This window comes from Sphaerodactylus townsendi, linkage group LG01 (assembly GCF_021028975.2).
Source record: "Sphaerodactylus townsendi isolate TG3544 linkage group LG01, MPM_Stown_v2.3, whole genome shotgun sequence".
Classification (NCBI taxonomy): Eukaryota; Metazoa; Chordata; class Lepidosauria; order Squamata; family Sphaerodactylidae; genus Sphaerodactylus; species Sphaerodactylus townsendi.
The window spans coordinates 116,793,968-116,809,027 of NC_059425.1; the positions used below are offsets into that span (position 1 = coordinate 116,793,968).

The 15,060-nt window shown below is 41.9% G+C and overlaps 1 protein-coding gene across 1 annotated transcript in view; it reads left to right on the forward strand.

Moving 5' to 3' along the window:
• Positions 1 to 3,905: 3,905 nt before the first annotated feature.
• MAN1A1 (mannosidase alpha class 1A member 1) overlaps positions 3,906 to 15,060 on the forward strand; it is a 64,228-nt gene continuing 53,073 nt past the window's right edge. Inside the window, exon 1 of the mRNA XM_048492106.1 lies at positions 3,906 to 4,898. Within this exon, the coding sequence (XP_048348063.1) occupies positions 4,344 to 4,898 (555 nt within the window). The 5' untranslated portion in view covers positions 3,906 to 4,343. The remainder of the gene's footprint in view (positions 4,899 to 15,060) is intronic.

Sequence of the window (15,060 nt, forward strand, 5' to 3'; positions counted from 1 at the left end):
AAACGGGTCTGATCTGTGTTCCACAGTTCGGCAGTGGGGAGATCTTGAGGGAACCTGGATATTTCGGATGACTATCCCAGGATTAATTGCCAGTGAGGAAATCACCATTGTATTTTTCAAGAGGGATGTAAGCCACTTTGAAGTCATTATGGTACAAAGCTGAAATATAATGTTTAAAATAAAAGGCTACTCATTCAAGGGAATGGTTTAATGTAAAAAATTTACTCAAAGAAACTGTAATTCAGAAGCCTTCAATTACATGGTAGCCATAACTGGAGATAAGGTTCGCATCAAGAAAAATTGCAGTAGAACAATGTTATCTATTACAACGAGCTTTAATAATAGATCTAAGAGAAAATATTAATATAGATAATTCCATTCGGAGTTGTGACTATTCGGTTGATGCATGGCAACATTTGAGCTTCAATAAAAACCAAAAAAATAAAGCTTTCTTTTAAAAAATTCCTCTCCTTTGATTAAAAAAAAGAATTGGCATTACTATAGGATCCTGCCTGGCTCTTCTTCCTTACCATATGCTTCCTGAATGTTCTGGTTGAAAGTGGCCCCATGAAGTTGCTACTTTGGAATAACAGTACCATAAATGTGGTTTTAATGTCAAAGACTTTGCAGGCTATTGTAAAACCATTTTATAGCTGTTCCTTTCATTTCTATGTTCATTATGCCACCAACGTATAATTTACTACTTTGCAATAGGCTTTGGGCAAAGAGCCATGTACAATAAAGGCACAGCTTTACATAACTTTTCAAAGAAAAAACTTATCATAACTTGAGTGAAATGTTGATTCACTGCTTAAGGCAAATTTTTAATTTAAATAATGGTTTCATTCCCATTTTTTTCTTTTGTGATAACCTAACAGAGAATTATTGCCTTTTCTTCCAAAAGTTCACGACCTTTTATAATCTGGGCAGCCCTCTCTGTTTTCTTGGGAACTTGGAGATACTGTGACTGAATATCACTCCTTCCATTCCTAGACCAATCCTAAACTACAGCCTTCTTGCTAAATACAAATGCCAATCAATGCTTTTGGGGCTCTTGAGACCCTCTTCTCTAAAAGGATATCTGTTGTACTGGTTAAACATAAACCAAATGAGGACTTGCAGCACCTTAAAAGGTCAGATTTAAGGTGGCATAGATTTTCAAGGACAAGAACCAATTTCATCAGATTGTTTGGAGTACTACAGCAATACAAAAGCTGTTCCAAAGAACTACTACATTGCAAAACTAGGGATAGTACAGTTTCATGAAGAGCCAGTGTGGTTTAGTGCTTAGAGTGCTGGACTAGGAAGTTCCAGCTTGTAAATCTCCCAGAGGGAGGTGTAAGATGTTTGTGTTGTCAGGGATGGGTCCCACATTTGGGGACCACCAACCTGCTTCCAAAGGAGGGGTAGGAGAAGAGCAGGCTCCTGCTGATATTTGCACCTCCCCATCTAGGGCTTGGGCAGCTGGCTTCCAGCAGCGGCGGTGGCAAGGAGACTACCTTGCAAGAGTGAGGGTGACTCCTTGTTTGGACCCAGTGGGGAGAGTGTAGTGGTAGGGGGCAGTGTTTCAGGGGTTCCATCCTGCACTTTTGCCCAGAGACCTAGAAATACTAAGGCTGTCACTTGATGGCTTTGCTTCATCAGTGGGGTGACAAGAGGAGTGTTTCTACTGAAATTCTTTCTGTTAATCAAGATATTACAGTCCTATTCTCCTTTACATCTGGTTATTGTGGCAGAGCATTTACTTGGCATGAAAAACCTAGTTTATTTCAAGAATACCAGGCTATGGAAGGATGTGCTTTCTTTGTCACCAGAGCCCTGGTGGGTCAGAGGGTAGTCCATTTAGTCAATCACCTTGTTTCACAGCAGCCAACTAGTTATATGGAGGGCCAGTAACAGGGCATAGAGACCAACCCCTTCCCTGATGATGTCTCCTAGCACTCTACCAGACGATTATATTTATTTCCACGAAAAGCTTCAGATTACCATTTTCATACACTAAACCTCTACTAAAAGGGCACAGCATTTCCCCCCAGGCTGCTGGCAACCCTATCGACCCTTCACTTTTCCCAGGATATTTTAAATTGTTAGAACCAGTTCATCTTGATCAGGCTAATCCTATCCTATTTTTCTTTTACAAGGAAGAGGTAAGAAGAAAAGACGAGCATGGGACTTGCTTTGGGACTATTTCCTTTCCTTCTGTTGGCCAACAGTAAGAAGAGACTCGGATGGGGAGGGGTATTTGGACATAGCTGCCTCTGTGTGAGTTTCACTTCACTGCTGCAGAAGGGGAACTTCTCCTTTCCTGTGATTTACACAAGGTTTTGCTTTTTAAAAAAAAATGGTCATTCTGAGTCAATTTGTTTTATTTTTTCTTCTGGTTTGATATGGTGTGGGTAGGGCAGATGAGCAACGAACAATAATAGAAACAAGCCTAATCAGGTTCACTCAAAAGCAAGTCCTATTTAATGGGGCTTAAATTCAAGAAACTGCTTTTAGGAATGCAACCCTTGAGTTGTCTTGTACAGTATCCTTGCTATGCAAATCTTATCTACTGAAGGCAAGAGAAACTGAGAGCAGGTCAATTTATATGGGCTAAAACTTTGGAAATATGACCAGTAATATATTTGTAAATCTATATTTCATGTAAATGATAGTTGAAAAGTGTGACAATTCAAAAGAATATATACTTGATATAATTTTGAGTGAGGCAATTGGTTTCTGACATAATTGACCAGTTTTCCCTAAGACAGAGTGATGTAAAGTGGATTTAAAACTGTATTTATATTTAAAGTCCAATGTTTAAATGTCCCATGTATATGTTTCTGCGTTTCCATGTAGCTTTGTTTTTAACTTTCTGCTGACAAGTCACTTTTAGGGCAGGCAAAATATAGTGCCATAGCACTCCTAAAAATGAAAATATTTTATTAGTACCAACCCTATAACGACACAGTTATAGCGTGTCAACTTCCAAATTCTCTAGTACTCTTCATTAATCTTAACTTCATTACCTAAGCCTGTTGAAGAGTTCTGAAGAACTCAAAAGCTTACACACTGTTTTGTGTCATTTGCAAGAGACTGTTGGGACTGGCCACCATTTCAACAGATCACAAAATAGCTCTCTCTCTCAAAGCAATGTTCAGCATGTTTATACAAATTGTTGTGCTACTGCTAACTCAAAAGTGTTGAGAAACTCAACAAGACACATATTCTTATTATTATGTTCATTTCAAAGGCCGAGTAAATTAAAGAAAAAGTTCGTTCTAGAGTCTAGACCTTTTAAAAATTCTATTAAAGGGGTGAGAGGGTGTGGTAAAGTTACAGACTCCTAGGCTCCAAAAACCTTGGGAAGGTCCAGCGCAGCCACGTAGGTTACTTGTGAAAGTATTTTAGTCCACAGCAATAATTTTGCTAAGTAAACCTGAAACCGGCAAAAAGTTCCAAGGAGAGGGATGTTACCGAGTTGAGTTGCCATACAGAATAGACTGCTACACGCAGTGTGACTTACTTCTAATTAAACACTCTCAACGATGCCATCCTACGCAAAGATACCACCGGCTAAACGCAACGCTAGCGATGCTTAGACTGGAGTAACGGAGCATCGCCCAATGGGGATCAATAATTATTTCATACTAACAAAACCAGAGAGGAAACACTTTACTCGCACTATAGGAACCCAGGCTTGCTGCCTCACCGCCCAGGTCCCACTTCCCCTGCCGGATCACAAGCCCGAGCCCTCCCACTCCTTCCAGTTCTGGCCAGCGATAGCAGCACTGACTCCCCCGTCTCCTCGCAAGCCCCGCCCACCGCACAGCCCCCTTCTCCTCCCAGTCCCTCCTACTGCCTGATTGGTCTAGTTCGCCGTCAGGGGGGGCCTTCCTCTCTCGCCTTTCTGCTCTCCGGGTTGTCGGGGCTGCTTCAGTTCCGCGTTGGCTGCTGGAGAGGCGCGCGGGGTGGGTGCGCGCGCGGCGCCCGAGCTGGAGGAGGGTGCGGGCGCGAGCCACGGGACGGGCTTTCCTATGAAGCGGCGTCCTTGGCCATAGCGGCGCCTCCCGCCCTTCCTCTCCGCTGAGGCGCCACCATGGGCAGCAGCAGCAGCAGCAGCTGACAGAGCCCTCGCCCAGTCGTGGCCGCCTCCCTCCAGCGCTCCCGAGGCGGGACGAGGCAGCCGCGAAACTTGGCCGCTGCCGACGAGGAGGAAAGTTTGGTCCGCCGCTGGCCGGGGTCGGGAAGCGCGGGCTGGCCCCGCCGCCAGCCGGGAGCGTGGCTGTGGCCGCTGCTGGGCAGAGGTGTGGCCGGGCCTTCCCGCTGCAGCCCCGTGGCCGGCACGGGGACGCTGAGCCATGCCGGCGGGCAGCCTGTTGCCGCTCTTCAGTAGCCCCGCCGGGCCTGGCTCTTCGGGCGCCTCTCTAGGCGGGGGCGCCCTGGGCGGCGCGGGGCTCAGGAAGGCGCCTGGCCCCAGCGGAGCCTTCCGGCTGACGGAGAAGTTCGTGCTGCTGCTGGTCTTCAGCGCCTTCATCACGCTGTGTTTCGGGGCCATCTTCTTCCTGCCGGATTCCCCCAAGCTGCTCAGCAACGTCTTCTTCCACGCCAGCCACCTCCAGCAACAGCCGTCGCCGCCCGCCCAAGAGGAGCCGCAGCTGCCCGGAGCGAGTAGCAGCAGCTCCGCGGCGGAGAACTTGGCCCGCATCCGCGAGGACCACGAGCGAGCTCTGCGGGAGGCCAAGGAGACCCTCCAGAAGCCGCCGGGCAAGATCCGCAGTGACATCGACCAGGACAAGAGCAACTTTCGCCAGCGGGCTGAGCTGCCGGACCTGCCCTTCCGCAAGCCCGTCGGAGTCGCGGGGAAGGAGCCGGCTGACCCGCTCGCCCGCCAGAAACGAGCCAAGATCAAAGAGGTTGGTGACTCTCCCTCCCCTCCGCCACCTGGCCGCTTTAATTCCCCCCTTCCTCCGCGCTTTGCCTCTTCCCTTGTATCACCTGCCCAGCCGCACCTGCTTAGCAGTCACCTTCATGATCCCTTTCTGCAGTCTTTCGCCGCTGCCTTTTTCGGGAACGGCTCTGTAAAGGTGGTGAGGGTCGCCTTGGGTAGGAAGCTGCAACTTCTTGCAAAGGAAGAGAAAAGGACACGTGTCACTACACATGGCTTTGCGCTTCTCACGCCGTGGTCTCGGCAGCAGTTGGCAGTTTCCAGAATGTGGACTGAGCCATCCCTATCCCAGAGATTTCCGCAGAACTGAAGTGCGGTGACAAATGACGGGAGTTCTACCTCCCTAATCATAATTTTGGAGAGCCACAATTACCGGAAAAAATAAAGGAAAGGATGGTGCCATGCTCACTTGAAATGCTTACGGAACTAAGCACTGTAAGCATGGAAAAACTGTTTTTTGAAATGTTTGTCAGCAAAATATTGTAGTATTTTCTTCCATAAACTATTCGTGTGCTTTTCTCCCCAGAGCAAGGTTCTGATGTTGCATCTGATGTTGAAAGTGTTGTTGTTTAGTATCTGACGTTGTTTAGTATTCTGGAACCATAGCATGCTGCAATCTGTTATTTAATTTCCTAAGTGAAATACTACTACTAATTTACCAAGTTGAATAGCAAGACTTGTGAAGTTAGCTATTGTATTTTTGTATTGATAAATTGTTGTCATGAAATGTTTTGATTATTGCTAGACTCTAGATTTCATCAAGGTCCTCTGTTAAGTATATCCATTTGCGGTGCTTGTTATTTGATCTGATGGTTCTTTCTCAGAGTTCTTGGGAGTTTTCTTTAACAGTAGCGGTATTTCTCTATGCTGGAGAGAATAGAAAGTTCACTCACTTCTGTAACGGGACTTTGATGTTTGAGTAACCTTTATATTGTTTATTTAAACATTGTTCTTTTTTGAGGGTAGAATGGATTTGGTTCCCCAGAACCTTGCCAAACTTTTAAAAACAGGGTAAGTGTAGAACACAAACTTGTTGGCATATAATAATTCATGCATGCAATTCTCATCTGTGTGGAAACGTGTAAAATGAGCATGTAGAACATAGTGGCTAACCAGTGAGGGAGAGCCTTATCTGTGAAACTGTTGCAAATTAGTTGCTGTGTGAATTTCTTTGTATGGCATGTGAAGTGGCATGAAGGTGAAAGACTTCTGCTTTGTTTGTCAAGTTGTATTTAATACAACTACTTAATATATCAAACTACTTTTTGTGCTGTTAATGAATGTAAACCTTTGTCTGCCTTATATAGAACTGACTGCTGGAAAAAGGTTGGTGCTCAGTGTAGTTTGTGTGATTCTTTGCAGAGTGCTTGGTCTCCGATTCTAGAAAAGAGAGTTCTGGATCTCATAGTAGTAATGGCAGTTCTGATTAAAATATTTTGGTAGCTACATGCACCAGTAGGGGCAACTTCTGCCCATCCCTAGTAACATAACAAGATTAAAATCCAGTAGCAACTTAGAGATCAATGAGATTTCCAAGGGTGTAAGCTTTCAAAAGTCAAAGCTCCCTTTGTCAGGTGTCTGAGGAAGGGAGCATTGATACTTGTAAGCTTTACACCCTGGAAATCTTGTCATTCCTTCAGGTGTTGCTGGAGTCAAATTGTGTTCTTTTATTGCAGGCCACCGTGAATCTTCATGAAAGGCACTCTTGTAATCATATTTTAACATTCTGTTTTGTTAAAATATGATTAGATCAAACTATTCAGATCACCACACTAGGTTACCCCTGTTACAGATATAATGCTCTCAGTAAATTATCTAATTACATTTAAGATCAAAGCACCTACTGTTATCATTGGCTATGTAGGTGACACATCAGGCTTGCAATTGCCAGAATAAATCAATTGCAATTGCCAGAATAAATCAATTTCATGGGTCTGTGGTGTTTTACCTGTTCTTCATTCTTGTGTGATGGAGGCAAATGTGTCTCAGCCTCATCACAGTTTTTTTGTGTGTGAAATGGACTTAAGACTGGAGTATTCAGTCCATCTCGAAGATGACAATGGTGCAAAGCATCAGACCTGTTGTACTTTTTATGGTATTTAGTATTTATTCCATTGATCAACATACATTTTTGTGTGCAAATGTCCACAAGTACAAGCACTACCTTAGGAATGTTTTGCCAAGTATTCTGGTATTATACCCTGTGTATTGAGAGGCTGCTGCAATATTTTATTCTTCAAATGCTTCCAGAGAAACAGCCTCATATATAAAACTAGATACTTTGCAATCATTGTAGCATAATAATTGATGTTGGATATATTTGTAGCAAGAGAAGAAAGGGGGTGAGGGGTAAAGCAGCAGACTAATAAAATTACACAGTATCCATAGTATGTTCACTATGTACCAAAGTAGTACATTCTTAAGTTAAGTGTCAAAGATCTGACATGAGGTTCCCCCAAGTGTTTGCTGCCTGGCAACAGCTCACCTTTTGCCAGCTTCTTTCTAAATGGCTCTTTTGGTAATCTTTTGTTCCTTGGAAGATTTCTGTGTCTTGCAGGTGGTACTGTCAGTCGGTCCAATGTTGAGGAAAGCATTATCTTGCACTTGTTTCAGTTTCCATAATGACATCCAGGTTCTTCTTTCTACCTTAGAAGTTATGAAATCAGGAGAAGCGTGAAACTTTTAAGATGCAGTTGAGTGTATTGCTGGTGCTGGCCTTAAAGTCAATGAAAGGTGCCCTTTCAACAGTTGAGAGTGTGATTAATATACTCAGTTTAGATAATGATGAAATAAATATAGTACAACAGCTACCTTACAGCCTGCTCCTAAGCTTGGAAGTAGAGGAAAGACCTTGGAAAGCTATTGTTCATCTGAGTAAATGCTGGGCTGGATTAACTAACGCTGTAATCCTGTGCAGTTACTACAGTGAAATGAATTTGCTTAGACTGGCTTAGACTCTCTTTAAGATTGCACTGAGTCAATAAAAAAAAAATCTTCGTATGAGATAAGGCCAGAGGTGGGATGCAGCCTATTTGCACCTATTCAGTAGAACCGGTTACTAAAATTTTCTCAGTTCGGAGAACCGGTTATTAATGATTAACTCCACTAGGGACAAGGGGATAATCTCTGTCCCTGAGTACAACAAATCTCATCAAGTGGGAGATGCAAAATCGCCCGCTGCGGGCCCCCCATGGCACCCCCCCATGTGTGTATGAACTGTATGAAATAATACAATATATAGTAATTCTTTTGTTTTGTTCATTGATATAAAGGTTGGGAAAGTATTATAGGTAAAGATTTTTCATTTTCTTTTTTTCCCTTGAAATTTATATTGGAAAGAGAGGAGTTTAAACTACTCTTTTAGATTTTGGATCTCTCCCTCTGCTAGTTTTCTATCAAGTGGAATAGATAAAGTAGTTATAGGAATCGGAAGGGGAAGTAGAAAATAGGGAGGGAGGGAAATATGGGAAGGAGGGAGGCAATATAGGATGTTTTAGTGGGGGGGGGTTGAGAGAGATAGACAATTAGATATGTTTATAATATGTTAACAATTGTAAACAGTTTTGGTGTCTCTACTTACGTTATTATTTAAAATCAATCAATATAATTATATAAAAAAGAAATGATACACTACCTTTCGGTATATTGCTTTTTAATACGTTAAACAGTCATTATTTGAATCTAGAGGTGGGGTGAAGGGGAACTGCACCTGGGGCACGCGCGCCCTGCATTCTTGCCACAGCCCCGCCCAGGAATGCCCCGCCCCTGGAATGCCTGGTCACGCCCCCGTCATGCCCCGCCCAGCCCCATTGCGCTACGTCACTGTTTGAATCCCACCACCATCGGAACCTGTTACTAAAATTTTTGAATCCCACCACTGGATAAGGCCTGGTTGGATGAAAGTGCATAAGTAAAGAGTTCTGTGTATCTACCTGGAAATAACTTCTTTTATTTTAGTGGAACTTTACTTGTGCTGCAATTTGCAAAGATTGCAGCCCAGTGCTATATATGATCATGTGTGTAAAGTTGTTGCTTTGCTATAGATTACAGCTCTTTCATGATTTTAAGATCTTTCCTCTGGTTTCCTGTTTCTAGAAAGTTGATCTTCACACACTGTCCCTTCATTTTCTGCTTTCAAGCCTAACATACTCACAGAGACAAGGTTCAAACTATCTTGAATATCAACAGGCTTCTCTCCTTTTTTATATAACTACAATAATTTTTAATGTTTTTCTTCATCTCTTTACTATTGCAAGCATGCTAAATTGTACGTCTCTACCTTTTTATGGCAACTTCTGATTTATAAAGCATTGTTTGGCTTTAAGCTTCAACTTCCTTATAAAATATAAAGTTTCTTGCACTGTGGATAACTGCTGAAGCAGCTTTCTGCTTTTCCTTGAGCTGCGTCTCATCAACACTGCTATAGAATTGGGATTTTGGGGCGCCTTTTCTTTTAAATGTATCATTTAAGTACCTCAAACTGCAACTTGATACATGAGCCATAATGGAATTGCCTTGATAACCTCATTCTGTTCATGTCTGCTCAGTCACAAGTGAGTTCAACAGGATGTCTGAGTAAAAAAAAAAAAATTACTTGCAGCCGAAACTGTGTAGCACAGGATGCATAGTACAAATCTGGTATGATAAAGCTGATGAATAAATGGAACAATTGGAACATATATATTTGGTAGTCATGAAAACCCTGAAGAAAATCAAGGTGCTAAAAGGACATTTATTGTATTCCAAAGAATACCAGAACAACATGTATGTCAAACTCTGAGCAGTGTCCACAGTTCAGCAGTGATGTTTGGTATCCTTGTGACATAATTGATCAGTGGATTTACTTGATCTTCAAAGTTTAGCCACATGTCCTACGATTAGGATCAAGTATGAAGTTATTCTGACCCCAGAGATGTTGCTTATCACTGCAGCATAGAATTTTAAAAATTCAAATTCCTTATTATGTATGATAACTCATCTTGTATTCTAAATGATAGGATTTTTGTTTTATTTTTTCACAATACCCTAACCTTCTACTGGGAAATAGAACATTACATTTCAGGTTATAGGAGTAAATACAATATAAATAAGAAGAGCTTCTTTGTAATAGGAAAAGAAGCCCTGTAGATTTGAAATGTGCAGGGTATTTTTCCAGGTATATATATTCAGAAAAAATGGATTCTGTAGTTTCTGGTTCTAAAACAGAAGATAATTGAATTACTATTTACTGGCTGCTCCAACAAAGATGACTCAAGTTAAAAACCATTTAGGAACAATATTATAATACACTATTTATTGCTTTTAATTTAATGAAAGTCTAGGAATATAACTGTTTAGTAAAAATATGTCAATATGAGAGATTCCTCATTTTTTTAAGAGACCAATGCTTCAGTACTTAATTCATATTGTTCTCAATCTGGCTTCAGTATCACTGGTTTCAGATTACAACATTAAAGGCTTCTGTTTTATATTGAATCTGGCAGCCTTATGACTGCATGATTTTTGTATTGTGAAATGTGGTTAATGAATAGTGTGTTGCTGACTAAAGTTCACATGCATACATGCAAACATTCTGACACAGCTTTTTCACTTTAGCATAGATAACTGCTGAATAATTATTAAAATATTGTTTTGCTAGTTCTGTCGCATGAAAAGAAGAGTTGGACTTGCTTATGTGGTTCTTGTTCACCACCCATCTGCAGCTCTGAGAAATGCACTCCATATGTAGCCCTTCAAGATTTAAAACAAAGTAGTTTCAGTGTTAATATGACTATCATTAAAAGCAGAGTTTGCAGTTAACACATTGCAATGTGAAACATGTATCATCAGACCTATGCAATAACCATTCATATGAAATCTTAAACTACTGAATTGGTTTTGGCTCAGCTTCAGGCTTTGCTGAGTTTATTGAACTTGCAGTTTATATCCACAATAGTAAGCATTGCTGAGCAGACTCTGGTCGTATTTGTGGCACAGCTGTTCTAGTGGAGCATGGTCATTTTTATTAAAATAACCACATGGTTGCAACAGTGCATTCATAACTTTAGCATGCTGAGGTTAATCACAGTTAAACAAGGCAAGTAGTACACCTTCCTACATGCACATATAAAAATGACCCTAGAGCTATTGCTGACTTTGGATCCCTATCAAATGGACTTGATTGTGCAGCAAGTTTTCCTATCCGTATTTTTAAAGAAAACTTGTGAACTGTAATCCTCCTTGTGCATTAATCTTTTGTGCTGAGCAACTCTATAGACCTATAAAAAATACAGATCTTTAAAATGCTGATGTTGCTGAAGCATTTTTTCTTGACCAAGTACACAGTTTCTACTAAATTAAAATGTTGAAATGATAGGAAGGCTCTTGTTATAGAACCCCAAGATGTAGTTGAATGTATAATGAATGTGAAGGGAATTAATATAGTGGTACTGACACTCATTGCATCTTTATACAGAAAGACAATTTTCTACCCAGTTGTCTGGCAAACGTTAGTGCTGACCTCTTCCCAAATGGCTAACTGAATAACTGTTTCTGGAAGTGTTGATTTTTTGTAAACTTTTGCTATGTATTATCAACAGATGTTCTCAATGTTCAATCATGTTGATATTAGAAGTTTGAATTGGCTGAAAAACAGAACTAGAATACCTGTGCTGGGTATGTTCCCCACCCCCAGTGCCTATAACTTGTATATAGATATCAACTTTGGGAACTATCAACTGTAAAGCATAATAGCATACAAGCTATAAATTGATAGCAAGCATAATATTTCATCTTGATCATTGTGCATACTGCTTTTGCTAAATTATTCCAACGATAATTTTCTTTCTCAAAACATAGTTTGTCTGTTGCCCAGTTCCAAGGTAGTCAGCAAGATTAGTTTTTAGCAGTACTGTCATCTGTTTCCAGACCTGTCTTTATCAATTGTCACATCTGAAAAACTGGGCCATGACATTCTGGCACTAACATCTGGTGTCTTTTTCAGTACTCTCAAGTAAGGCTGGTAAAGAGAGCCCAGTAACAGAGTGTAAAATATATATATATAAATATATATATAAATATATATATATAAATATATAAATATATATATTTTAGTGGACTGAGTTTCATTATTCTAACATCTCTAAGAGGCAAAGGCAGTGAATGAGTAACACAGCCATATTTATCAGGTAACATTTGGAGATCCTTAGTTCTTACACTTTACTTCACAAATGAGACTCAGACTTTTTGCTGTGTTCCTGGGTAAATTGCTGGGAATGCTTACAGTGTTAATCATTCTTTGTTGAACAACAGCCTGTACAATCTTTGTGAAACGGTTTCAAATAAGATTTCATACTACTTTCTGAAATTTATATGTCATATGAAACATGTTCTGCAGTGCAATCTTGAGCAAAGTTACTCCAGTCTATGTCTATTGATTTCAGGGTCCTTACACGGAGTAAATCTATTTAGGATTGCAGTTATTCATAATGGGAACTAATTGTTTAATCTCCATCTCTAACCAATAGTCAGTTTGACACAATACCCCCTAATCTTGCATGCTTTCCCAAGCATTCGGGAATTTTATATAAATTGCAGTTGTATTGCTTGTATCGAGTCATAGATCTGCCTTTCCTGTCTATTGAGGAGCTAGTTTGCATTTTAACTGTTGAGAAAGCAGCAAACTCTGATCCCTGCTTGAAACAGATGCATTTTTATATGACTTCCTCCAACAATGCCCATCACTGAAACAGGTGATAAATTGGAAATTGATTTTATAGTCTGTAAGACCTCAGTGAAAGACTTCCTATTCTGTGTGTGAGGGGGGAGATGAATAACATAACTTTCTGTATCTAAATTAATTAGTTATATATTTAATATTATATTAAAGCTATAGTATTAATAAAAACTATATTTATTATTGGTCTCTTTCTACCCCCTTCCCCCAAGTTTTACACTTAAGTAGTTCCCAAAGACACTTATAGCAGTTTAAAGAAATTGGTAAAATAGTGAGGGTTGATTCACATGTCAGAGTTTGAGAACTTTAAACAGCTGTGCTCTGGGATTTGCATGCTCCCCAGGCTTTCATGGGCATAGTCAGGATCTGGGCTGAGGTGCATAAGAAGTGGCTTTTGCCACTTCTCCAGTCTTAGTTCTCCTCCTTCCCCTGCCTGTCTACAAGATAAACATTTTCCCTGGCTTTAATTTCCCCACAAACATCTCTGCTGCCAGTACACCCTTAATGCATATGGCAGGAGCATTTGGCTGCCGAGCTTCTGGAGATAAAGAGCAGGGTCTCTGCAGAACTCAATCATTTTTGTCTCCTCGACTGCCCAGTCAATTTGTTCAGTGATCCAATTGCCTCATTGTGAAAAGTGGAGGGAGTAATGCAAGGGGTGCAAGGAGTGGCATGCAAAAGGTGGCATGCAAGGGAGGGGAAGGGTGCCTGGCATCTGGATATGACCCAGCCACCCTAGCAAAAGGAGGGGGAAGGGTGGCAGGGAAGGGGAGGGAGGGAGTGAGGGGTGGCATGCAAGGGAGGAAGGGGAGGGCCCCCAGCATCTGGAGATGGCCCACCTACCCTAGTGAAGGGAGGGGAGGGAGGTTGGCATGCAAGGGAGGGGGAGGGAGGGGTCCGGCATCTGGACATGGGCCACCCACCCTAACAGAGGGTGAGGGAGGGGAGGAGTGGCATGCAAGGGGAGGGAGGGGGAGGGAGGGAGGGGTGGCATTCAAGGGAGGGGTCCCCATTCAAATCAGGCACGTGTGCACTGGGGAATCATAATACTTTTAGTGCGTGTTTAATCCAAAATGTTTGTGGCAGTCAAAAGGACTTTAACATGTATTCACTTATATTCTGCCTCTCTCTCCAACGGGGACCCAAATCATCTTACATTGTACTGTTGTACTTCGTTCTATCCTTGCAACAACCTTGTGAGATAGTTTAGACTGCATGTATATAAGTGACACAAAGTTGCCCAGCAATCCTCCACTGCAGAGTGGAGATTCAAATGTGGGACTACCAAATCCTAGTCTGACAGCTTTAAACATTATTTTATTTATTTATTTTTAGATTTGTAACCTGCCATTCCCTGCAGGACTCAGGGTGGTGAACCAGAATAATGTAAAACAGTACAACATATAATAAAAAAAATCAGCATAAAAATAAAATCACAATTTCAATAGATGGCGACGACCCAATTCCTTGTATGGCCCTGGGAGGCCACTGGCAATGAGATAACTTCAGTTCAGATCCGGCTGACCAGATGTAAAAGCCTGGTGGAACAGCTTCATTTTACAGGCCCTGCGGAAACAGTTCAAGTCCTACAGGGCCCTGATCTCCCTGGGGAGTCTGTTCTACCAGGTAGGGGGCAAGACCGTAAAGGTCCTGGCCCTTGTAGTGGCCAGCCGGATATGTTTTGGGCCAGGGACCACCAGCAAATTTTCTTCCGATGAGCAGAGTGATCTTAGGGGGCAATATGGGGGGAGGCAGGTCCAAGACCATTCACCGCCTTAAAGTCATTACCAGAACTTTGAACATGATCTGGTATGCAGTTGGCAGCCAATGGAGATGATACAGGACAGGAATGATCTGGTCCCTATACGATGCCCCAGTAAGGAGCCTGGCTGCTGCGTGCTGTACAAGTTTCAATTTTTGAGTCACAGTCAAAGGTAAGCTAACATAAAGCAAGTTACAATAGTTTAATCTGGAGGTGATCGTTGCATGGATTACTGTGGCTAGATCAGAATGGGAGAGATACGGAGCCAACTGCCATGCCTGTCACAGATGATAGAACGCTACCCAGGCAGTCCTGGTGACATGAGACTTGAACTAAAGGGCCTAGTCTAAAGTGACCCCAGGCTCTTGACAGACGAGGCCAGATGTAAAGCCTTTCTGTCTAGCTTAGGTTGACCGAAGGTCACACGTCGCTCCCCCCAACCAACCCACAGAACATCTTACACCATGCTTGCAACAGTCCTCAGTTCAGGCACTGTAGAAGGGTCTCTAGCTACTGTTGTTTTTCCCTCTGTCTTTGTTCATCTTCAACTGAGAAGAGAACTATTTTAGCTGGAGTTGTGTTCAGATCCAAGTATACTAGACAAAGTTGCTTACCTGCTTCCTCATCTCCCTGTAGCCTCTGAGTAGTAATTAG